The following is a 26,836-nucleotide window of genomic DNA, read 5'->3' on the forward strand; positions in this document are numbered from 1 at the left end:
GTAAAGGGTGCATTCCAAAATAGATTGCCAAAAGCCTGTATTCCAAAATATTTGCTTCAGAGAAGGGGTTAATTTGGGGTATAGATACACATTTGTCTGGAGATGAACTTAAACAGATGATTCATACGAAAAATGCCCTTTGGTGAAATCCGCTCAGTCTCTTTTTTATTTAGAAAACTTTAACTTGACTGTGTTTTAAAAATAATTTAAGTATGCCAGAATATTTTACATTGTCGCCCAACGTTCTTGAATGTTATAATAATTAAATTAAATAAGGAATTTAGAAAATCTTAAGTGATACTTTTCCTGAAGGTCACGTTTCACAAAATAAATATATTAATAAATAAAAAAGACAGACGACCAAAAATTGTATTGCCATGCTCTTTTCATGTGCCTATTTTTTTTTAAATTAATTAATTTATTTATTTTAATTTATTAGTAAAAAGAAAGATATATAGTACAAAAATTTACATATTGTGCACTGCACGCAACAGTTCTAATTTTAAAATGAAGACCAAAAATACACTTCTTTGTGTACTTTCTAATTTATTGAAATTCTTGTTCTTTTTTTCTTCGGTTTTTTTTTTATCACATGTTAAAGGGGGAGGAATGATCTCAAACAAGAAAATCAGGGTCTGAAAAGTCTGCCTCTGAATCATCACTAGACCTAAGTTTCCTCTTTCGTTTATGATGCTTTTTATGGCGTTCAGCTTTACGTGTCCGATGTGAAGTGCGTACTTGCCTCACTTCACCCTTGTGCGTGACGATAGTGAGTTTGGGTACTTTTGGAGGACTATCCTGTAAAACAATGTATATTAAAATGGCAATTTAGGGAAAAGCCTTCTCCAAAACAACTAAAATGAATTTTCTATGAAAAATGTATCAAAATGATTATATACATATTCTTTAGTATCCCTATACAATGTTCAAACAAATACTGGAGCATATTTCAAGAAAATTGTAGGGAAAATAAAGCTAATTTTGTGTACCATTTATAGATTTTTTTTTTGTTCAAGGCACTCAACGTTAATTATTGAAGAAATTAGCGCCAATAATCCTTTTCATTGCACTGCTTCTCTCCAGGATGTAATCTGTAAAAGGTTCTAGGGAAAAGGAAAATCTAAAGGAGACCGAATTCGAATCTGGTATCTCCACAAATGGAGTAAAATACACTAACTACTGAGCTTACCTTATTCACACTTTTTAAGTGCTTAAAATTACTTACACTTTGCTGTTGTGACGCCTGTTCACTTTGCTCCTTTTTAGCAATTAACTCTCGAACTCTCAGTACACTGCCTTCCGATTGATTGCGCGGAGCTCCATCGTCCGTATCGTCCTCATCATCTGGATCTAAGTTCATGATAAGCGTCTTAAACTTAAAAAAAGAGAAGGGAAGATATGCATTAGTACTTTATACACGAAAATCAGCTTTAAATTTTCAGATAATCTAGAGAATGTAAAATTAGTAACAGATTTGAAAAATAAGAAAACCAACTCTTTTGTTCGAAATACAATCTGAAAAATAAAAATCTAATATCTTAAATTCGTACCTCTAAATATTCTGAAACTAACGATCTTCTTGCTTCCTCATCCAGTACATTCGGCGGAGATCCTTGTTTTAATTTTTGCAAGGTGGCTTTCGGATTGAATTTTGAATTACTTTTTCTATTTACACTTTTTTCATATACCTTTGCACTTTCTGTAGGTGAGTACTGTGTTATCTTCCTGTAATTATCCACAATAATTGATTAATATTTTTTACTTACTAACAAGTAAAATTTTTTTTACTAATATAATTACAATATCAAACGAGCCTTTCAGTATAATACATCAGTTCTGTTTGAGCACGAATAAATCTAAATTTATAGAAAATCATTCGTAGCATAGAAAATCTTAGTAAGTTTCGAGTAAGTAAAAACATCAGGTGTGAAAACAGAACTTTGTCTTACAAATTTTGAGATGTTGATTTATAGGGAACATTTTAACACAACTCAAACTGATCAAAAAGAATTTTCCCAGAAAAATCATTCACACAAAAAACCTTTGATATAAATACGAAGTTAAGAAAAAAATTATAAGAACTTTTGGAAAAATCTCAGTAAAGTGAAAAATCCATTGAGTAATGGTACTTTCGGTACCATTTTTTCTACCAAATTTTCTACATACATGGAATTTCATCAAGACATTTAACGCCTTTTATAATATAAACGGAACCGGAGAAAACTAAGGACGAGCTTAGAAAATGTATGATAATGTTTATTAAGTAAATAGGAAGTATATATTAAGTTCTGATCTCAGCTTGAATAAGTGCATTGAGTCTCTGGATGAGTCAATTTCAAAATTTAACAATGGTGCGGAAAATGTGATTTTGCTGGGTGACTTCATTGCGCGCATTTCGGAGTTGAATAAACAGTCGAATGAATTGTCGACAAAATGAATTTCACCGTTCACAAATAGACCAATTATATTAGTAATAATCACAGAAAAAAAAAATTAAAAAAAACTTTCTTCACATATCCCTTTTTATAAAGAAATTATTTGTACGAGACCCTACTATTATTATCATGATATGTTATCATGAGATTTCGCCAAAATCTATCCACTAGGAAGGATAAAATAAAATTATTTTATTATAGAAAGGCTCCTTTTTAAAAAAATTTGATTGTATAAGGAACGATACCCAATGATCGCAATGTTAATAATATATTTAAGAGTTTTACTTTATCTTATTTACAAAGGTGCACTTAAACAAAAATTAATAGTATTAAATAATTTCTAATTATAGGGCACAATCAGTTTCAATTTCTAACTTTTCAAAAAAAAATACTTTTTATCAAGCCTAAAACAGTACAAAAAGCTTTATAATTGTGGTTTTTTTAAAGACACTTTTTATTTAAACGAACCTCAATAAATAAGGAAAGAAAAATTAGATTATGGTAGCTTAGAAATTAGATCAAATCTAAAAATGCCTATCAATAAAACTCTTAAAATCTATAAGTCTATTGAAGGCAATAATTTAAAAATTTAACTTACGCATCGTTAAATCCGTAAAGCGTTTTAAGATGCTGTTTAAGAACCAAAAGCAATAGACAACCCTGTGAGGCTGTTAGGCAATGTTGAAGTACTTTAGTATCTTCAGGCATTCTCCTCAGTAGGCTGTCTTCGTCTTCATCTTCTTCTTCATCTTCAGGCCTTGGCATGCTCTCTTTGTCGTGACATTCCGTAGGAATAAGTGCCTAAAAATAAAATTAATGAATAGAGTAAAAATAAGTTTAAAATATAAATAATGTCTAAAGAATTATAACATACCTCTCTAAACGACTGTAATAAATTTGTACCAGTGACAGATATTATAATATCTATATGATGAATTATGAACAAAGGTTCATCCTGGACCTGATAAGGGAAGTAGGCCATATTATCAGCTAGATACAGCATCTGTGATAAGCTTGTTTTCTATAAATAGAACATTTAGAACTTAATATTCCAGATTTTTTTTTTTTTTAATTCAATTTTATAATCAATTAAATATTAAGATAAATCTAGTGAATTTATACATTACTCACAACTTGATCTTCAAACTGTTTGAGAATAGATAAAACTAGAGCCCGCCTTTGTTGTTTTGTACGTAGTATTGAATAAAGAAATCCATTAAGGGCTGATGGAAGAAATTCACCTTCCTTCACTCTGAACCCCCGCACAACGTCAACATTATATTGGATAATCCTCTGCAGTTTGTACGACAGTTGGATACCGTATTGAGCCTGAAAAAATAATGAATATATTTACTCAGTCCGAAATAAAGAACACGTACCCCATAACATAACATATTTAAGCATATTAGTGTATATATTGTGCCGTGTTCTCAGTCAGTTAATTAGTACATTAGATTAGAAAGCAGGACGGAACCTATGCCCCACGGCACGTAGCCACAACAAGCTTATTGTGTCTTCCCCTTTTTGAGTCTAATAGTTGAAACCTCCCCTTCTAAAAAAAATGAGGACTTTCCCTACCATTTCCTTCTGCGCTACAATCTCCTTTGGCCTCAAAATTCTAAAGATATCATAGCGCAGCCGTTCGATTGCCATGCAATCGAACAACAGGTGAGAGGCCTCTCTCTTAATGACACAATCTGCCCAACGGTTCCGAGCTGATAAACTGTACCTCGTACAGGTGCTTTCTGAACCTGCCGTGCCCCGTGAATAGGCCTGTAATCAGAGTAATCTGATTTCTGCTCAAGCTCAGAGCAGTTAATTAGTAAATAATGGTTGAATTCTTAGTCAATCTCAATCTTAGCCAATTGTTTTATTTGTTTATATAACTATATTTTTAGATAAAAAAATATTTCTTTACAATGCTAATTATTACCTTCATATGGATAAATCCAGGATACTTCTTTTCAATGTCTTGCAACTGTTTGTCAGCGCTACTACTAACAGCTTTATCTTCATCCGTACTCATACATATCAAGTATGGCACTATCTGCAACGGACAATAAAATTTGTATTAATAAAAAGGACACACAAATATATTTTGGGCTCAACTGCCGACAAAGTTCCTCAGAATACCCATTATAATTCTTAAATTCTTCTCCAATTTTAGGAATGAACCCTAAAAAACATCAAAGACAAAGGCAAAAACAATTTTTCCAACTTAAAAAACCTTAAGTAAGAATTTTTGTGTTAAATAAATGTTTTTAATATTAACTTTAATTTAATCTACTTACTTGCACAGGATGTACAAGGCCTTGAGCAAGAATTAACTGTATGACTCTCAAAGCGGAATTCCTAACCGAAGGATGTGGATGTAAAAATGCTTCTAAAGTTTCTTTCAAGTATAACTGTATAACTGTACTCGCCATACCAGATGTAACATCTCCCATTTCTTTCAAATTCTCAGTTTTTGAGAGTTTTGCCCCTGAAATCATTTTGCAGTTTAATAGCATTTAAGAATTTGGCATCAATAATAGTGAAGTAAAGATTAAAGTAATCGCCTACTTTTTCAGTGGGGCTAAGCTCGCCATCCAACTACCGCATTATGTGCCATAGTAATAAGAATGTATCAGCGAAAAACTCAAATGACATTTTCTAACTTTAACCCTACCATTTCTTAAAAGCTCGTATAAAAAGCTCACAAATCTAAGAAAAAATGGAAAAATACTTTCTGATCTCTCTTCCAAATTTATTTTAAAAACAGCACAGAATTCCTATTTCAATCAAGATCTAACTAAATCCCTCTTGAAGTATTAACATATTCAATCCCGTTTGCCTCTTGCAATAGCTCAGAAAACACTGTCGTTAAATGCAAAAAAAAAAAAAAATAGCTGCTATTTTCAAGAGCAACAAGTGTATGTAAAGTTAGTTCCAACCCAATGAGAGGTTTCCGAAATGAACAGGCAAACCGACGATCTTTCGCGGATTGGTGATGTTCCAAGGATAAATCTGGTGATTTTATAAATTACTGTCGAGCACTAAAAGAATTGTCAGCGCTTCAGGGAAAGAAAGGAAATGAGAAGACACACTGTGAGGGCAAGAGCTCGTTAGTCTTTCTTAAATATACGATTCCCTTGGAGCTGCAAAGAGCAGAGCAGTAGCCTACGTTGGGTTTTCGACGGCCATGATTGTATCCGTATCTCCATCATAAAATAGATACTTTCTTCGGTGGCTCAGAGAACGAAAAAATTATCTACAAGCTTATCTCAATCAATAAATACTCTTAAGGCCAAAAATAAGTGAGTTCCACATTTTTACTTCTCTTACTCTTTCGGAAAAACTATTACGATCTTCTCAAATTGTGTTTTTAACAGTAGTAATTCGTTTTGAGCAGAAAACGAACAAACAAAATCAGCGCACAGACTGTGTGCTTTATGAGTGTATGTGGCTGAATATCTAAAAATAGAATAATCGCAGGAGCTTAAACTTCACATTCTGATTAGGAACCATACCCTACTATATGTATGCATGTAAAGCACTAAAACATTTTAGTAAAAATATTTAAATAAAATTAATGAAACCTTGTATATATTTATCAGTTTTGAATGTTTTGTACATAAGTAATGTTTCACAATTGCAAAATTGAATTTTTAGAGTTGTTTTTGTACGAGGCAGCAGGTGAATTTAAGCAAGAAACACAATATACGTAGTTTATTTTGTACTATAAAATAATTGTTGTTAAATTAAATGTACAAAACATTTGATTCTAAAATGTGATTCTAATCACTTGATAAATACTGCTTAAATAAGTAAAATCATAAAAAAGTTGAAAGAACTTCGTTGAAAAAGGAGATATTGAACGAGAATTATAAGTAACTTACATTCCTGATCTTGTTTAATCATCTTGCGCTCCTCCTCTTGCAGGTAATTTTCAATATTATTTAGAACCTACAATTGAAAAATATAGTCAACTCCAATTCAGATTTATATAAAATTCAAATAAATAATTAATAAATTTACCTGAACTTTCATTTGTAACGGTGCATTTTCGTCTGTGAGGTATCTATGATATAAACTTTTCAATTCTATGCCAAGCATTAAATCATAATGCCTAATACATACTGAGCCAATTGCTTTTAATGTGTAATGTTGAGAATCTTCTTCATGTTTTAAGAAATAAATGAAGGTGTTAAAAACATCGTCCTTTATTGTTTCCTTGGAAAAAATACAAAAATACAAAACAAAATACAAATGAGTTGACCATAACAATTAATTTCAAAAGAAAACAAATGACTGCGCAGTAAAATTCATAAACCAGTTCAACATTAAGATTACGCGAGAGATGTCTTCATACTTCTTTCAAGGTTCTCTATAAATATCTGACAAGTTTGATGGCTTTATAAACCAAAGACCTCATAGTCCAAGCTAATAAATAAAGCATGCCACCCTCACTTAGCAGATTGTAGGCGGAACCCGGTAATGTCTCGTAACTACCTTGTCGAGCAAATATACCTCTCTTATTAACAACCATTAAAATCGATTGCCAAATGTTATTTATGTTTTAATCTCCCTTTATTATCGCTTAATACTTAAATAAAACTGTGAGTAAATAAAAGTAAATTTAACTTTAGGGAAATATACTTATTAAACATCGAGAGCAACAACAATAAATGAAGAGTAAAACTTTTATAAGCATTACATTTGCTTAATGACGTAACGCTAATACACCCTAAAAAATGAATTCAACTTAATAAAAGAAAATAATTCTAATAATTTTGAAAGAAAGAAAGTTAGTTGGAAGCTACTTCTAACTGTAGTTCTTATTTTGAAATACCTCGGTCTCCATTAAATTTTAGAAAACTAAATTGACCAAAGCAATATTAATATTAGGAATTTATGTATTCAAAATTGCGATAATTATTAACTTAAACCGACTGTTCTTAATGAATTTAGTTAGAAATGGTCGAATTAGAGATACTGAAAAATTAAGGAGGAAAGAAAGTGGAACTGAGCAGCACTCCTGGGAGGATAACAGATAGAAAATTAAGCTAGAAAATCTTGGAGTTGTACCCAAGAAATATGAACGGGAAGCGAGGGAGGTCTTCATATAGATGGGACTTGCGAATAGTGAAAAGACGGAATAATTAAATGAATAGTTTAGGATATCCTGCAGAGAAACTCAGACGCCAAAATAACATAGGGCAAAAAAGATGTGTAAAGAATGAGAAAAATGTTATTGTTTTTTTAAAAATTTTATTGGTGCTAGCACTGTAAATTAAAATAAAATAAATAAAAATATTATTATTTTTTTTTTTTAGAAATGCAACATTAACTCATAAGAGGTTTGAAAATAATTTTCAGTTTTCTAGTTTTAATCGTTTTAATTATTAATGGAGATTTTGAAGTTTTCTAAATAAAGCTTGAAATTTTTATATAAATCTATACGATTTTTATTTTATAATTAATTTTCCTTTTTACTTATTAAAGGAAAGTAAAGTGAAGTTATCGCCTATTTTTCCCGGCGGGGACCAAGTTGTGGTAGAAAGCCTTTTATTTAGTATCATTTGTTTTTGTTGGTTTTTTCTTTGGAAGTTCGCTAAATTTTTACCCAGATGACCACAGTATATACTCGTAACTGATTCGCTAACTATTTAATTTACAAGTTTATATGTGGGCAATTACAATTTTTTGTTTTAATCAGAAAATGTCAATAAACCAGGTCAAAGTTGTTCTTTAGATTAAGATATAGTCTTTTTCCTTTTTATTTTATTCACTGCGTTGATACCCTCAACTCTCTCTTCGTCGTAAGGGGTGTTCCTCAAAAACAAAATTTCTTATTTATTATAAAATTTAAAAAGTCATAATTATTGATGAAGCTGCAACTTACAGGCAAGTCACCAATAACTTCTTTATCAGTAAAATCAAAAAATCTTAACAAGAGACCAACGACAAAAAGTGATCTCCTAAAAGATGGACGTAATTTTTGATGCATTTCAAGACTACTGTTAACATTAGTCTCCAACATTAGTCTGTAGGATGTCAAGAAACCTGCACAAAACAAATTTAAATCAGCACAAATTATAAAAATAATTTATTACAAAAAGTTAGTTCAACTTATAAAATTACAGGGCAAACACTGTCAATTAAAATAAAACGATATCTCAGTTAGATGAAAACATTGTTCTTTGAGTTGTGCTTACTAATGAAATCATAAAGATTGTTCAAAAGATTCGCATTTCAAATCAAACCATTTTCGGTAAACTACATTTTTAATCCGGCCAACATTACATATGTAGTAAACACCACAGTACAATACAAAGAGAAGGCACCTAAAATAAATTTACTTGGGCGTTTTAAATAAAATATGCAGACATACTTGTATGCAATAGAGGACATGACGTTTAAAATGGTTGGGAATGTTTTCGAAAAAATTGTCAAAACTGAAAAATCTAATTTACACGTACACGCAGATGAAGAGAAACATTTCTAAGCACTTTTATGTATTCAGAGGACCTTACACTACGTATTTCCGATGAAAATTAAAAATAAAAACATTGCAAGAATAATTACTTCTTCTCACATGTAGTAAGTGAAGTAAAAAGCTTTTGATAAGTTATGAAACCTTCTTACCGTGATATTTTTTAAGGCAGTCACGAATCAAAGCAAAATTTCTTGTGACATTATTAACTATCGATCCAAGACAAGACACACATGAAAGTACTACTGATGGGTCCTGCTGCATCATCAGTTTTACCGAATCTTCTTCTAGACGTGATAAAAACATTTCTGATGGGTGTTCAATTAGTGGAACTACTAGCTCTAGAGTTCGAGCCACACAGCTGATCATCTGGTAATCTCCTTGTGTCTGCAAATATAAATGGTATTCGAATATAATAATGTACAAAATAAAATACAAGCAAATACAAATACCTATCTATTACTCTGAGTGTGATTTCAATAAATATTCACCTGACATTTTAAAGAGAGATAAGGCTGTAGGGTAGTCGCATGGTGCACTAATAGTTGTGGTCTTATTTTTGCAAAAAGATACAACATGGTCAGACATGATACCAGCCTCTGTGAATTGTCACCCCCACCACTGCCATCTAAACGAAGTACCGTTTCCACAAGGCAGTCAACTATTTGCCGACATGCTGTTAATATGGACCGCGGAACTTCTACAGACGCTTTTACCGCAGGTTCGTCTTTATCTTCTCTAGGCTTGAATAACTGAAATAAATATAAATTATATTAAAACAAAAATGTCATATCTACATACCCTCCTTAAAATACCCTTCCTTAATTCTGAATTTCTCAGTCTTGTAATTTTTAAAATCCTTTTAACTGAAGCAATGGCTTCACTATTAAGAGAGGATACTTTCGAGCAAGGTGATCTATAAACCCTACAGAAAATCTAATAACACCTCTCTTTCTAAAAACCCTCTGACTTTTGCTGATGAAATGTCTAAGAAAATCGTAAAAACTAAAAAATAATTCAGTAAAGACTATTTTTGGTAAACCAATTCTCTTCTAACTCGGAATTTTGGTATCAAATTTTATTCTTATCCATTTTTTAAAAATGGTTTACGGATATAAAAAAAAATTGATAGTTATTTTTTACATAAATGATACACAGTTGGTTAAACAGCCTTGAAAATTATTTGTTATCTATTGCTTAAATATTGAAATGACACTTTAGATAAGCTTCACACAATCGCTTTCTCTAAAGCTCCATTAAGATGCGTAATTCGGAAAAGTTTCAAATAAACACAAGGAAAATGGTTGAAGAAAGAAACAAAAAACGAAAGAATCGATTCAGTAAAGTGGCGCTTCCGTTAGTTTATTTTGTGTAAAACTTGTAAACAACACTCACAGTTGCATCTAAACCAAAGATAAAAGTTGAATTTTCTGTAATTTTCTATTTTTAATTATAGTGTTGGCAAACAGGAACAAGTATTTCTAAAAAATATTTTTCACAGAAGGAGACGTCAAAATAAAAGGTAAACTTCGCTATTTCTAAAATCTGCATGATTGAAATACTCCCTCTTGGAAGCGGTGAGAGAAAATGAAGTGTTTGCTGCAGTAACCCAGACCATTCTCTCGGCAAATAGAAGTTTAGACCAGCTTATGTAGAACGTTTATTTCTATCTGCTTTTAACGAAATAACATTCAGGATTTTTTTAACATTTTGATAATAATGATGTTACTTCATTTCGATATTATTAGAAAATTTATTTTACAATTAAATAATTATTAAATATTAATTATTATAAATTATTAAATAATTATTATTAGCCTTGAGGGGTTCAACAGACTGATGAGAGATCTCACCTTGACGTAACAGTTCTCACTCGTTACTGACACGTCACTGACAGGTTTTGCCATAAAAAACTAAAAGATTTAAATGCTACTTACACTTAGCAACAGTTGCTCAAACCATTCTATACTGACATCATTGGATGCTGCTACAACATCTGTTATATTCATTACTTTTCTCACAAGTGCATCCGAATCAAGAACTGGTCTTTCTCGAACAGGAGTAAACCACATATTTTGAAATACTTCCAGAACTAATTTACGTATTCCTGAAAATTATCATTAAAACAAAAATTAAAACGTTCCATATCACAACCCACTAATAAAAAAGAATATTGTTAATAGCAAAACTTTTAAAACGAAATTGTTTCTTACCATCTTCATCATTAACCCTCCTAATAATTTTCACGCAAATTTCGGGAATCTTATCAAAATCAGGACATTCGACGCAGACATCTTTTAGTATTTTGATCACACGTTTTCTCACGCTGACACCAGTATCCTAACATAATTTAAAATAATAATAACAATAATAATAATCAATAATACATATATAATATTAAAACCATTTTTAACAAAATTAAAATTGTCCTACAAGTATCCTAGCTGAAAGCATGTCGTAATATGTTGAAATAAGTTCAGGACGACTGAGAATAAACTTTCCCACAAGATCTACAGCTGCTTCCCGCACAGATGTGGAATGATCCAGAAAAGAATGGCTGACCTAAAAAAAAGTAAGGTATGAAATGCAAAATTTTTGTTAATTATCTACATTTATTTATCGTGGAATCTACACAGCCAATTATCTTTATCGGCAAGAAACTGGAAGATGACCATCCCTGTTAACTTACCCGTCAGGGCACCGCTATAGGGATGGTGGTCTAATCTCTCAAACGGCAAAGAAAGCCAAAAGTATCGTCATTGTCATTATATATAAATATTTTGTAAAACACGACTTTTTCTTACAAGAATTAGTACTCTAATATACATAACCCAGACAAACAAAAATTCTGAGGCCTGCCACAGACATAAGAGGGCATTCTAGAGGCAATTTTCTAACAAAAATATTTCGCGCTCAAAGGGACTTGTAGCAAGACAAACGGTAGACTTCTCTAAATGGAAATATCTGAATAAGAAAAATATACCCCAAGTTGCATTTCCTTAAGACCCAATACTCCTGGATCAACTTCCACAATTGAAGTTAAGCATTTCATTGCTTTCGTTCGTATCAATACAGATGTCTCTGTAAGAACTTTCAAAATCTAAAATAAACAGAAAAAAATATATATTAATGAAAAATAATGATTTTGATGAATATAGATTAATAAATAAATATAAACAATTATTAACAAATAACTTACATGCTTTAGATAGACATCAAAGCTTTGCGAAAAAGGTCTTTTAGAAGCTAGATACCTAGCTATAAGTTCAGCAGAAGAATAGTCTACGTATGTCTGCAGGATTTGTGTTTTAGAGCCATCAGAGGCAACAGTTTCCTCAAATGGCCTTATCTTTGACAGTAAAAATTTTTTCTTATTTTCAGCCGATCTATATGTTTCCATAGGATCTTCAGAAGACTTTGAATGTATACCTTCATCTTCAGTTGTACTTACATCATCTGAAGACTCAGAACTCGTATCTACAAATGTTATTTTATCTAAGACTTCTTAATTTTAATAATTCTTTTCAACGAGGTAATATTCTTTAATCATTATTTTACAAAACGGTATTAGGGAAAAGCAATATAGGTGTAATTCCTTTTAGAAACTCAAAAGCTGCTTTGTATTATATAGCAAATGGTCTATAATTTTTGTTTAAAAACACCACTCCTAATACATACCTCCCTTTTTCCTTGTCTTCTTTTTACGACGCTGATGTTTCTTTGTTGAAGACGGTGAAGATGCACCACTACAATAATCCTGATACCATTGGGCAAGATAGAAATGACGTGCATGTCCCAGCACTGCTTCTGTTTGCCCCCTCATAGCTAAGTAATCGAGCAAAACTCTTTGCAAGAATTGTGTACGTTCTTCATCGCTGGTAATATCTTTAATTTCACCCTGATTGCCAAACAAAAATGGTTAAATTTGAGACTTTTTGTATGTACTCTCCCACGCATAAAACAATTAATTCTTCAAACCATCGAATGATTGCTACATGGCATTTTTTACAGTTTATCGTTCTAAAATTAATAGTGACAACGTTTCTTTACATGAGGGATGGCCAAGCTTTTTTGGAGCATTAATACATACAATGCAATACATTATTAATAGGCGTTGATGTCGCAAAAAAAGTAATCAATATATAGATCTCAAGGGAAAATATAACTTTTATTGATAATTATTATTGCGTTTAGTTCACAAACAATTCTTATGAAAAAATTGATGGTATCCGGTATTGGGCTCTGGTTTGACCCACAGAATATATAAATTATTTTTAATCAATTAAAACGAATATATCAACATTTTTTTTAAATACACAATCATAATTCAAACAAGATTTATAAATTCTTCAAAAAAAAAAAAATAAATAAAATAAAAATCATATATTTTATCATTTACCTCTTTAAAATTGGCTCCTTTATTAGCAATATTTGTTCAATGCAATTTTTGAAAAATATGAATACCAGAATAGTAGAATGAAGTATTAAATGCCATGTTTCAGTTTCATAAAACAGTGAGAAAAATCTTCCAGAAAATTATAAGCGTTTGGAGAATTGATTATTAAAATTTGTTTATCAGATTGATTGTAAAAGAATCACTTTATAGGTAGAAGAAAACAAAGTTATCCCAAAACGTATATTTTTCAGAACAGCTTAAATTCTTCTGTACAAAACTTGCCGAAAAAAAAAACAAAGCCGTACATATATTATTTTTATTAAATAGAACATATGTATTTTGCATCTTTCGTAGATTTTTTATGAACCTTTTACTGTAAGTCGAGGAAAACATTTTTGATTCAGGGTTTGGCACAAAAATGCTTTCCTTACAAAAAAAAAAAAAATTGATGAATGTGCTTCTATTTTTATTTTTTTGAGAATAACATCCGATTTCAAAGTAAAAACAACTTGAAGTCTTGAAATTTTTTTGCCCGGATCCATTAAACCCGTTACTTCATTATTCACTTCTGAGCAAGATTTATTAGAAGAACTTCTTTCACAAATATATCTTGAGCAAATATTATATGTAAACTCCTTCAGTTAAACATCTCAAGGCCTAAAATCTTAAAATTTCTTAAGGGCGAATGAGATCAGTCGATAAAATCTCTTACAATGATATACATTTTTATAGATTTGGAGCATACAAAAGAGTTAAATTATCTCAGTACGGTATTTTCAAATTCAGGCTTAATTTAAAAAAAAAAAGCAAGTACGCAAAACTAAAAACAGCACTTACTATAACTTGCTTTAAATCAAAGATAAGACATAGATCTAAAATAAAATAAAAAGCATGTGGCGCTTATTATTTGGAAGGCAGATATGGAATTTAAGTGCATCAATGAGTTGAAAAAAGCTTTTTTAATTGACATTTTCATCTTGAAAAACGTAGGCCCAATTGTAATTTCATACATACATTTACTATTGTAACGAAGTTGACCTGGGCGGAGAAGAAAGGCCTAGATTGTTCTAGAGGTTGAACGACCAAAGTCAGTAACAGGCCGCCACTGCATAAACAAAAGGGGCGGTATCTACTTGTGGCAGAAAAGAAAGGCCTTGTTCTAGGGGTTAAGCGACTAAAGCCGGTAACAGGCCACCACTGTGTAGACAAAAGGGCCGGTCTATACCTGAACTAGAAAGGAAAGGGCTAGATTGTTCAAGGAGTTAGTGACCTGTGTAAAAGCCAGCTAAGAGAAAGGCCTCAGTTGGGGTGGTGGCATATGTGTTTCCCAGCCAGTGATTGACAGGTAGGAGCGAGGCAGAGAGTAGGAGGAGGGCGGCCCCAGCTGAGGTGGTGGCAGTATGTTTTCTCCAGCCAATGAACGTCAGGAGGGCGTGGAAACTTATGCTCAGAGAGTTGGAGGAGGGCAGTCCCAGTTGGAGGGAGGCACGCAGTTAAAAGGAGGCAGACCCAGCTGGAGAAGTCAGTTTCAATCATAGTTTCAATCTAGTTTTCAATTAAGTTTTAAGAGTTTTTAAGCAGTTTTAATCAGTTGTTAGTGAAGTCTTTGAGAGAGTCAGTGTTGCGGAGTGCTTCAGTGGTAGCTAGTTGGGTAATTAGTCAGTTGATGAGTAGAGCTGTGTTAGAGCAGCTGAGACTAGTGCAATTCGGTGCAGTGTGGACCAGGGGTCAGTCGTGGAACAGTTTTGTGGCGTTACGTAGTGAGTAACAGTAAACTGTTGTGACTGTTGTAAATGGTGACTGTAATGAATAGCGTTAGTTGCTAGTAAATGTTAATGTTAGTTAATGTTAAGTGTGAATAAATCAGGTTATTACTTACAACTTTAGCGAGTTTTATTATTTAATCAAACCCACATATTTAATAACTAGTGGCAGGCATTAGTTGTGTAAGTAAAGTTTTTTTTTGGGAAAAACTTTACACTATGTATATTAAGATAGAGATTTCGATGTTTACATACGGTCATATTACGATACATCCACAAGATGGTCTTGAAATGTTTGGAACAATTATTGCAGATGGATGAAAAGAGATGAAAATTTGTTTTCAGAAAAAAATCTGGTGGGAATACTCGGACGGTTTTATCTTACAATTATCGACGTTCTAACATTTTTTTTAAAATTTTAAATTTACGTTTTAAACCTGCAACTGGTTTGAGTCCGGATATTTAGCTGAAAGTAGTGGCTATGATTGAATTCTAACTTGAGCCACCTTATATTCTGACGGCTAATAGCAAATTCGCGAACTGAATTTTATGTATTTAATTCTAGATCGAACTAATAATTAAAATACAAATTCAAAAAAATAATAGACTTACTCTAGAAATGCCTTCGTCGTCTTTGGATTCTTCCAATTGTATATCTTTGATTATTTGGTCTATAGTGCTCCTTTTTAGCTGGGAAACCACTGTATCTTTACGAAGGCGAGCGGCTACCACGCCTAGATAATCAAGGCTAGCAACTCTCAACGACATTTCTAGAGATTTATTCACAAAATTGTTCACCTGTAAATATAAATAAAATTTTTAAATAACGAAGATTTAAATAGAAAAATACAATTTTTTAATTTTTTAGATAGAATTATTTTCTAGCTAAAAATTTAATACTGTCAAAAAATTGTTCGCAATTCTATAATATATTAAAAAAAAAAAACAACCCTACTATATCCAGCTCCTTCATGGAACTGGCGCTTTTTGGAATCTTCTAGTTAATGTCTGAGCTGTTTAAAATAAACCATTACTGTCTTCCTTATGGCGTAGCACCGGTGTTGGGCATTGTTCAAACAATTTTTGTTAATCAAAAACAAATTATTCATGTATAATTTTGAATAATAAAAGAAGAACTTTATTCGTTTATTTGCAATTCAATATTTTATTATTTCACGAATTATTTGGCAAATTATTACCTTGGAAGATTAATATACTACGACACCTAATTTAGTAGTTTGGATGTTAAGCCCCGCCCAAAAAGAATAGCCTATTACTTTACAACCTAAAATTCTGCAGAATCTGTTATTCCCTGATGAATAGCATCCCCCAAATTAAATTTAAAACTTATACTTTAAAAAAACAAAAAAAAACACTAAAATTGACTCACCAATAAATTTCCAAGAACGCTAAGCATCAATTCTGCCGCAGGCCACTCAGGTTTATTTACAGTTGTCAATAGATCTTGGACGAAATTCTCAAAAAGTGGCCTATAATCTATCTCTTCTGACTTACTACTGCATTTGGTTAAGAACACATAGAGAAAATTTGATGCAGTAGTTCGGGCAGCTTTAAATTTACTAACAATAATGACATCGGCGTCAACCTAAAACAAGTAAATATAAAAATTTAAATAATACAAGTTAGTCCATGTCATTCCAACAGTCAACATGTATGTTACTTTCTCTGCAATGCTTTATCTTTTTCACGTGATTAACACAGTTTTGTAATAACTTTTTGTGAATTTTTACTTAAAAGAACATCACAAACTAGGGCGTCACGGTAGCCGAGCGGTTAGAGGCGAGACCTGCGAAGCTAATATGTATTGTGGTACTGGGTTCGATTCCCGGTCTTAGGCCTTGGATTTTATTTAATGGTTAATAAAAGAGATTTACAGTAAAGTATGTTTGCTAGTCGCCTCCGTCCACGACACCTAATTTGGTAGTTGGACGTAAAGCCCCGCCTGAAAAAATAGGCGATTACTTTACTTTTTACATCACAAACTGATGTAAGTGGTTAGCCACTGATTTTTTTTCTTTTTTTTTTTGGGAACACGAAAAATCAAGAAAATAACTATTTTTTCATGAAAATATTAGTTCAGTTTTTATACGCTAGAGTAGTTAAAAGCAGTGCTAAGATAACTGTTTACTAATAACACTTGTATTTTGCCTATGAATGTGCCAACTCCTGCAGATGGCTTTAAGCAAGGCATATCTTATATTGTAACATTTCCCTTTATTATTATACTTTCATTGCGAATATTACACTTTCATAGTGAAAACAAAAATCAGGTAAGCATTTTTTTTTACTTCAGTTGTATAAAATGTTGAAGGATTGATGCTAATTATAGTATTTACTGCTAAAAATTACCAAACAATGAGGTAACTTTATTTTATATGTAGAATTAGGACTGAGTATAATTCTTGAATATCCTCGTAACTTTTTCAGCACAATATTTGAAACGAAATTTACAGTTACTGCTCATTTATTCATTTCGACACTTCACTAAAATCAATGTTAGGAAAAAAATGGGTAAATCTTTACAATAGCCCACGGAGGTGTGGCCTAATATCGAAGTCATTCTGATTCGCTGTTACCATATAACCCGCCAAATTCAAATGTAAATATAAAAATATTTATTTTATATTTACATTTAAATTTGGCGGGTTATATGGTAACGGCGAATCAGAATCACTTCGAATTATTAATTCAAGATTGATAATTTTATTTAAAATTTGCTTTGCCCCCACGCCCCTGATCTATTTTAATTTTTATGGGGGCTTCGCCCCCCACGCCCCCTTACTACCCAACTAATCCACACACAACTCTAATTTGTAATTCAGACACATGAAAAACAAAAGAAAAGAAGCCTACCTTATTCAATGCAATCCCTATCCTTCTGTTTCTACACTTTATTTACTCCCTTAAATAATGCTCTCATGTGATCGCCCATGAGATTTCTTTCATACTTACTCGACTCCTTTTCATACTTATCACACTTCGGACCTACATATCTATTACTAATGAAACCAACACCCATTCAAAATTTTGAAACTTTCATCTCCATCCTCACTCAGACTACATTCATGCTTTAAATAAAAGAAAAACTGTAGATTTTAAACGTTCATGTTTTATGAACATTAAAAAAAAACGCACCTAAAGTTACACACTGGACACTGGCGGGAACTGATAATACGTTGAAAAGGAAGCAGTCACTTTGCAGTAAGTGTACTGCGCATGCGCGCTAAACATAAATAGGTAAGAAATTCAAAAAAATTATATACAGCACATTAGCGGGAAGTTGAGAAATTTAAAAAGAATATATTGAACATTGGCGGGAAGTAGTTTAAAAAGTCAACGGTAAGTGTACTGTACTGCGCATGCGCTTAAAATAAATAGGCCACACCTCCGTGGGCTATTGTAAAGATTAACCAAAAAATGTTTAAAATAAAAGTGATTATTTATTTAAGAGTTTTAAATTTAATCGTCATTGCCAATTCCGTGGAAGGTTTCCAAAAAAATATAATCCTTTTCTGTAATGTCGCAATTCGATTAGCCTATTTTCGTCAAACGTAAAAAATACTAATAATAATCTGAAAGCTCCTTAAAACTCCTTAAAAATCAATTTACCTTGAAATATCTGAAATAAAGAATATAAACTAATAAGACTTTGAAGGAAAATTAAAACAACATTTTCCCTTCAAAAGTTGTATTTATGACAAACACTCAATTCAGAAGTTTTATCCCGAACACAATACTTTTTAATGGTAAGAAAAAGCAATAAATTTAAAACATCTTGTGCAAATACTATTTTTGAAGGATTACCTGTTTATTAACAAGATTCTGCGGCAGGACGACCATACATTGTACTAATTGTAATACCAAAGCAGTCAACATCTGGATATGTTCTTCACTGCTCAATCGATAGGAGCGTAAGCTTCGTTTACTGGATGGAAGTCTTGCCATCGACGCCAAAATGTCATCAAGAAGTAATTTCCTATGCTTTTCGTACTTAGCAAATATCTGTGAAAACAAAAATAAATTATAATGAAACTATTTAATTCGAAAAATGGCACCAGTTAAAAAAAAATCACTACTAACAGTGGTAACCAATTTGAGGGCAGCCAATTGAAGATCGCTAACACCTTCGACAAAGAAGGGCGACACACCCATAGATGAGGCATGTAGGACGGAATTATCTGTTAAACGTTGGATGTCCATTAGTTCACCAAGAAAAGAAACCACTTCAGTGAGCTTAGTATATAAGGTAAGCACACTTTTATCCCTTACATCTTTGCAGTGAGCTCGCTTCTTTCGACCAGAACCCACATAACCATCTAAAATGAAAAAAACTAATATGAAAATGTTGCATTTATTTCTTTGTGTTCTAAATTTATGAAAGATAATATATATTTAAGAGTATATTAATGTTAGACAACCCTTCAGCGTAACTAGGTTGATTGCTCAGATGCGAACTTCTAATAAATATTTTATCAAAATATCTTTACAGAAGTCCATTCACATCATAAATTGTAAATTGTTGTGCACAGTTTGTGATATGCACGTTGAAGAAGATTTCTCGTATCTGTTTGCTGTTTGTCCTCTATATGCCTCCATAAGGATTTATTATTTTAAAAGTAATCTGCCCACTGAGGTACAAAGAGATCTATTGGAACTAATGTACAGTTGCGAAAAATCAAAATTACTTATTGTATATAATTACGTGTTTAGTGTATTAAAGTTGAGATCATTTTTACTAAACGAATAATTTCAGTTGTTAAAGTTTTGTTTTTGTGTTTTAAACAGATTTTATATTTTTTTGTTTCCTTTAGACAGAATCTGTAAATATTATTTTATTATTTTTATTACTTTTTGTTTGTTTATTTTAATTTCATTAATGATATTGTTTTTTTTTATTTTACTTTTATTATCAAGTTTTATCATTTCATTTAATTATTATATTATGTATATAATTTGTTTACTGAAACTCCGTTTGTAAAAGGCTCAGGCCTTAGAGACAAATGAATAAATAAATAAAATAAATAATATATTTAAGAATAACGAATTTTAAACTGTGAACGACTTTTGTTATTTGCAATTACTGTGCCCATAGAGTTTTGTGACGAAATATTTTGTGATTCTGGGAAAGAACTTCATGAATGTCCTTATAGTCCTAAATTTCGATGAGAGATCTATTCAAATTGAGAACTTAAAGAAGATCTTTAAGTGATAACGGAAATGGTGCTGCTTGTGTAAGTCCTTATCCTACCATTATGTTGTTGATACTGTCGGTTTCGCGACGGTGTTTGGAATAGTTTGCGTAAATTGAGTCTGTTTTATTGTAATTGTACAAGCGGGAAAGTTCTTCAAACCGGTCTTTTATTTTTCTCATTAAATTTTCGATAGTATTAATGCTTACCTTTATCCTTGGCTTGTAACCTATAAACAGGATCAAATGCAGGATATATAGTGTTATGTAACTGAAATTTTGTAAAGACAATTATTCTGTCGATCACATCCTCAAGGTAGATTTGCTTATGCATGTTAGGCGATGTTAAAATATAAAGAGCTGTTAGTGAAGCATCAACAGCTCGCATTACTCTTTCCATAGCTAATTCTACAAACAGTTTCCTCTCATCTTCTCCATCATTCTATTAAAAACAATTACAAATTAAAGAAACAATCACAATTGTTTAGCTTTAAGATATGTTCGGAACTAATCATGCAGTATACTCTTTATCTATTAAATAATCACTAACAGGATCAGAAATCGGGCAAACTTTAGCTCCATCACGGATATTTCTTTCTAATATTGTTAATAGTCTTGTAGCTTTATCGGTTGGTATTGAATCCATAGCTCCTAGAGTATTTAGTTTAGCAGCTTCACCACATAAATCTTGAAGCTGATATTTTGGAATTAACGCTTCGCAAGGACAATCACCCTCATCACCTTGAAAACAAGTAATGTTAACATGAAGTAAAATCTTTATGAACAAATGAAGAGATACTCGTATGTCAAATAGCAAATAATATTTATTACCAATTTCGGCCATAATATCAACATCTTCAACATCTTCAAATATCTTTTCCATTGATCGATTAAACCTTTGATACGTATTTGTTTCCATTAATTCCTCCACACTTAGCTTTTCAGCAGTTGGAATTATTCTTCTTTCCACTTTTCGTAATTTTGGTTTTGGGAGATCTTAATAGAAAGAAAAAAAAACATTTGGTTTCTAACGCTCTCAAATTATTTCTAAGGCAATACAATTTTTAATTACCTTTTTTTTTTTTTTGTTTTTTTAACTAAAAGGAAGTTCTACGGTTAACCTTATAAGTGATAATGAACACATTTTACAATTGTTTACTTTTTAAACAGCCATGGTTAGTTCTCGCCACAGTGCTAGGGCGTATTTATTTTGATCGCATGCATGATTAATAGATACGTACGTCCACAGTGTGAAAACGAAATGAAATTGACAAAACTAAGCCATTTGATAGGTAAGTATGAATAGAGGTGCCAAGTGTATTAGACCCCCTCTCATGATGTGAATTGATGTGCGCAAGTTTGGTAAAAGTAAAATGGAGGAAAACGTGTAAATGTTAGATGGGTGTTTGATGGTGTGGAGGGGGTCGACTAAATGCTTTTTCAGGGTTGTGGAAAAAGTCGGGTCAAAGGTACCTTACTAGACATCATTAAGACTTTTATACTGCCGGAATCCACAATTTACTTGGACTGTTGTAAGTCATAAGACTGTCTGGAAGAAGGATTTCAATATCTGAAAGTCCACCACTCCCTAAATTTTAAAGACTATGAAACTGGTGTGCACACAATGCCTTTTGAGGGCACATGGAGTTCGATAAAAAGGCACCTGCCACGAAAGACCGCCAGTGGACAGTTTGATTCTTACTCAGTGGAATTAATGTGGGAAAGGCGTCATTCTTTCAGTGGACACAAGATTAATAATATCGTTGACAAAAACTTACAGTTTGTAAGTTAAACATAAGGTGATTAAGAGCAAAAGGTACACAAATCAACAAGTACCCTACATTTCATTCATACTTTGGCATAACAATTGATACATTTTAAGAAAGTTTATCGCATTTTCATTAAAATTATTAAGAATTCATTACATGTCACTGACCCATTCATTTTGTTTTTTATTTTTCAATAACAAGAATAAAATGTGTATTACACCCTTCATAATAGTAATAATAATATAAAAAATCACTTAATTTTAGCTCTATTCCAAATTATTCTTCTGATTTATCTTTATTATGCTTTTTATTCTAATGAATTTTCAGATAAACACGCACATTAAAATAGAGAAAGAGAAAGTTGGAGTAAGCCTATTAGATAGATAGATAGATAAAAATTAAACATTTGAATTATATGAATACAATACATAAATATAATCGTCTGTCAGGAAGAGTAAGCCTATTACTATCGTTATTTGAATGACCGAGTTAAAAAAAAATTTCCATCTTGGATTCGTCTTACAGAAGAATAGAGAGCATAAATTACACTCAGTTAATAAAAAATAAATAACTACTTGTAATAATAATTCATTTATAAATTAAATTAAATTAATTATATTTAATTAAATGGCATTCGGAAACGAAAATGGTATATACTACGTTGCGGGCAATCAATCTGCGATTGAATAGCATTGGTATTCCCCTCAACATCGGGTGGACCCCTAATTACTATTGGCCCCCAGTAGTCAATGTCGAACCACTTTGAAGGTCTCTAGTTAGATTAAAATTGTAATTAAAATGTAATAATAATTAACTAGATTAATTATTAATTACCTATTACTTTTAACGCTTATCTACCAGATCAAAACCCTTATATGTTGCAACTGACAGTTTTAAAGTCAAGAATCAATAAATTTAATCGAAGAATGAACTTAAAACGATTATTTTTATCTTCTACTGCTGTTCTAAACTTGCACGTAAATCTTTTGTCAAAAAAAAAAAATAAAAAAAAAAAATAATTGCTTAAAATTAATAAATGCTTTTTTTGAAATATTTTGAATTTTTTAGTGCCACCGTCTTTTTTTGTTAGCGTATTTTAAAAACCGCATTAATGGTTTGATACCTTCTATTGTAATCAATCTATGTTAAATAGTGTTTTAAACTTTTTAAACCGTAAATGTTAAACGAGATTTTTTGTACCTTTTGGAAAGGTTTTCCTTTTTCCTTGAATAAATTTATTTATTTAAATGATATATAAATATTCGGATATCGAGAATAATTAGGCTGATTCACACTGGGTATAGGGGGAAAAAAAGTTGTTATTAATGCATTGTGGTTCTAGACACCCACACACACGAACATTTCACATCAATTTCATACACTTCCCTAACACATAAATCGAATGGTGTTGAGTTCGCGTTTATAGTTGTTAGTTGTGGGAGGTTTGGTTTTTAATCCGTTTATCATGTGTCTGAGAGCGGCTAGTTTATGTTGACCAGGATGATAGCAACTGTTGTGTGTAATAGTGTCAGTGGACGTCGGCTTCCTTAAAGTTTCTTGCGCTTTCTTGAAATTGAAGTTTCCAACAACAACAAAAACTTACCTTGTTCATTGGGCTTTTCTTCCTCTTTTGATCTATCTAAACTTTCACTTGAACGAGTACTTTTTTTTCTTCTCTTCGATCTATCATATTTTTCTGAACTTTTATCATCTTCTGATGCTTTCAAACTCACTTTTTCTGGAAATGAAACATAATTCCACTAAATGTGAATAAAAAAATCTAGTGTGAAACACTCACACAATTTTTTTTACAAGCCACAATTTCATATTCTGCAAGCAGGTTGCTTTGCTGCAGTCGACTCTAATCGGGATATTTTAACCAGTACTTTCACTATATTGAAGAGATTTAAAACAAGTACTTTATCACAAAGTCAAGAAAGAAACATGCAAAAATAAGACAAGATCACAATACTTCCATTTAAAGTGGGATAAATTCTGAATCAGGATAAATACTATACAACATAAATTATTACCCTTTTTCCTTTGTAATTCCCTTTCTTTCTCTCTGGCTTTGAAATATTTACTCTTGTTCTTAGGTTCTTCATCACTGTCACTTTCAACTTCCTCCAGTTTATTAGTGATTCCTAATTTGTTCGCTAGAGAAGGGGACTTCTCAGCAAAAGCCTTTAAACTTTTTTGCATTAGAACTTGATCCTAAAATTAAAAAAATTATAATTAAATCATTTTTTCGTTAATAAACATTTAATGTTATGATCAACATAACAATTGACTATTGTTTTCCATAGTCTCCAACAACTATCGCGATTTTTAAGATCAACAAGATACTGACCCTAACTTATTATAGGTACTGGCTATACTGGCTAACATAGCTTTTCCAAAATTCAGGTAGCCCTTATAATTATGTTGTATAAAAGTACGATCATAAATTGGCTGACCTGCTACGAGTCCAAAATCACAATTTCACTGTCAGCAAATAAAAAATTCTTATATTTGGAACTGATAATAATAATAACAAAGCTACAATCGAATTTTGGAATACAGAAGGCCATCTGCAACGCGGACATATAAATGCTACGCTTTTTTCTCTTTTTATTCAGGGCATAGTAAGCTTCTTTTTTTTTTACAGGAGAATGGAGCCATAGGAATAAGTATTAACGAGAAAAGAGTTGTTTACTTATTGGCTATTAGAGCGTATTCCTGTGGTGGAACGAATTGATTCAAATTCCTATTTTTTTTAAAAAAAAAGAGTTTCCGCCCAAAAATTAAAATAAAATAATTAATATTTGTTGAATAAATGTACCACTGAGATTCAATTTTAAACTGACTAGAAGATATCATGTAAATCAATCACAATAAAAAATAAAAAATTTGTTCCACAATAAAAAATCTGGCTCGCTTAAAAAAACGACACTGAGGAGAAACAAATAAATTCCAAGATTTTTTAGTAGACTGACAATAATTAGTCAACGTTGGATAAATAAAGGGTCTGTATATTAAGATGATTCCGGTGTCTCTCATAGACACGCATAAATTTCTCGGTTTGACTTCAACTATTATTGCGGTCAAAGGAGACAGATTATGATGCTTCCAATGTTTGCTTGCTATTTTTATAAATATTTCGCGATAGGTAGACCTTACCAGTTACTCTTTCTAGACTGTTTTTCATGAAATAAAAACACTTGTCTATCGCGAATGATTATAATAGTTCATAAATCAACAACTAAGAAATTACCTCAGTAGTTAGCCTGTTCAACATCACAACTGGTCGACTGACTCTCAAATTTGGTGAGGGTGCAGCAAGCTCTTTGGGTTCAGCATTACCTACATTATCTTCCACTTTACGTTCTTTATTGGTATTTTTTTCATTTATTTTGAGATCTTTATTATCTTTGCATATACTTGAAGGTGACACAGTATCATTTGTTTTTATATCTATTGCAACTGGCTCTTTTTGTTCAACAGGAGTAGTATTAGGTCCAGATGCAAATACCTATAAAAATATATAATAAACTGGTAGTTAATGAATCGTATTATAATATAAATTATAATATACAAAATTTAAACTACAAATTATATCTAATTATAAACGATAATAAGAAGGTTCCAATTTTATTACTATTCTATGTTTCAAGTCGCAATAATGACCTTAATCAGAATCTGCTTTAACGGAGGCAAACTGTACGTTGTGACCGTACGAACGTGCACTGTATTTTGATACATTTACATACAACACCTAAAGAAGCACTTAGTGTTAACAAAAAGGACCAATGGTACGTACAAAAATAAAAAAGGTGTATGTCTTCGATAAAAGGCTTCCTCAGGCCATTTCCGATAATATCTTCTCATAATAATATAATACAATGAATACACTCATATTGGAAGATAGACGGTTGTAGAATTTATAAAATTTGGTGAGACGATGGCTGAAATTCATTATGAATGGTCAGAAAATGGATGATGGTGTGTACTTGTAAAATGCGTTATATTCCTAAATGTATCTTTGAATGTTTCTTTAATTTGCCGTCACGACGCTTTGCGTCGTTCTAATAAAGGTTTACAGTATATACATATATAAAAGTGAATGAATATGTTTGTTTTGTGTGATACCCTAACTGTTAAAGGTGAATAAAATTTGAACCCGTAGAATGAGATAATGTCTTGTTATGATGAAAAATAACTACATGAATTTGTTTTTCTTTTTATTTAACAATCAGGTGGTGCACTGCGACGAAAGTTTAAGTCTATTATGCTCTACCCACTTAAGGGCAGGTAGGTAAACTACCAAAAGTACACTTTCAAGACATACTGCTTTCGCAGGATCTTATGATTAGGGAAAATTCTCTTAAGGATAATAAGTTCTTCTGCAGCACCCAGTTCTAATAACCGCTAAATGATGTCATGACGATTTAGAGCAAGTTCCATACGGAATCTGTAGGAGCTTTTTAGTTAAAGACTTCTTCACATGTCTTGAGACTATAAATGAATCCGGTTAGCTTTTTTCAAAGTCAGTCTATTTTTGTTCATAATGCGCAAGTGTTAGACCTTTTTCAGATGAAATTGTACACATATCTTACATCCAGGGATATGTTTCCAGTGCTATTTCCTCCTCTTTTCTGGTTCTCACAAAATGTTTCGCCCCCATAATTAGGGTTGTTCCTAACACTTCCAACCATGAGACTAATCACTGAATACGGCTGATAATATGATTTTGAAGCGACGATTTAAAAGTGGGAAATTCCCAGTTAGCATATGGGCGATTACTTTACTT

General features: G+C 31.7%; 1 protein-coding gene across 2 annotated transcripts in view; it reads right to left on the reverse strand.

Annotated features, from left to right (window-relative positions):
* Positions 1-397: 397 nt before the first annotated feature.
* Nipped-B (Nipped-B cohesin loading factor) overlaps positions 398-26,836 on the reverse strand; it is a 40,020-nt gene continuing 13,581 nt past the window's right edge. For both annotated transcript variants that reach the window (XM_074143585.1, XM_074143584.1), the window contains exons 9-37: positions 25,301-25,558; positions 24,081-24,261; positions 23,651-23,785; positions 21,110-21,274; positions 20,829-21,019; positions 20,489-20,720; positions 19,171-19,406; positions 18,895-19,092; positions 16,460-16,675; positions 15,682-15,867; positions 12,589-12,808; positions 12,110-12,387; positions 11,894-12,010; positions 11,344-11,472; positions 11,124-11,250; positions 10,848-11,017; positions 9,402-9,662; positions 9,063-9,297; positions 8,320-8,480; positions 6,453-6,647; positions 6,314-6,380; positions 4,727-4,917; positions 4,369-4,482; positions 3,567-3,764; positions 3,310-3,456; positions 3,034-3,236; positions 1,551-1,725; positions 1,226-1,375; positions 398-798 (exon numbers count right to left, since the gene is read on the reverse strand). In XM_074143585.1, the coding sequence (XP_073999686.1) occupies positions 616-798; positions 1,226-1,375; positions 1,551-1,725; positions 3,034-3,236; positions 3,310-3,456; positions 3,567-3,764; positions 4,369-4,482; positions 4,727-4,917; positions 6,314-6,380; positions 6,453-6,647; positions 8,320-8,480; positions 9,063-9,297; positions 9,402-9,662; positions 10,848-11,017; positions 11,124-11,250; positions 11,344-11,472; positions 11,894-12,010; positions 12,110-12,387; positions 12,589-12,808; positions 15,682-15,867; positions 16,460-16,675; positions 18,895-19,092; positions 19,171-19,406; positions 20,489-20,720; positions 20,829-21,019; positions 21,110-21,274; positions 23,651-23,785; positions 24,081-24,261; positions 25,301-25,558 (5,319 nt within the window). In that variant the 3' untranslated portion in view covers positions 398-615. The remainder of the gene's footprint in view (positions 799-1,225; positions 1,376-1,550; positions 1,726-3,033; positions 3,237-3,309; positions 3,457-3,566; positions 3,765-4,368; positions 4,483-4,726; positions 4,918-6,313; positions 6,381-6,452; positions 6,648-8,319; positions 8,481-9,062; positions 9,298-9,401; positions 9,663-10,847; positions 11,018-11,123; positions 11,251-11,343; positions 11,473-11,893; positions 12,011-12,109; positions 12,388-12,588; positions 12,809-15,681; positions 15,868-16,459; positions 16,676-18,894; positions 19,093-19,170; positions 19,407-20,488; positions 20,721-20,828; positions 21,020-21,109; positions 21,275-23,650; positions 23,786-24,080; positions 24,262-25,300; positions 25,559-26,836) is intronic.

This window comes from Rhodnius prolixus, unplaced genomic scaffold, assembly GCF_049639745.1.
Source record: "Rhodnius prolixus isolate KJV_2025 unplaced genomic scaffold, Rpr scaffold_12, whole genome shotgun sequence".
Classification (NCBI taxonomy): domain Eukaryota; kingdom Metazoa; phylum Arthropoda; class Insecta; order Hemiptera; family Reduviidae; genus Rhodnius; species Rhodnius prolixus.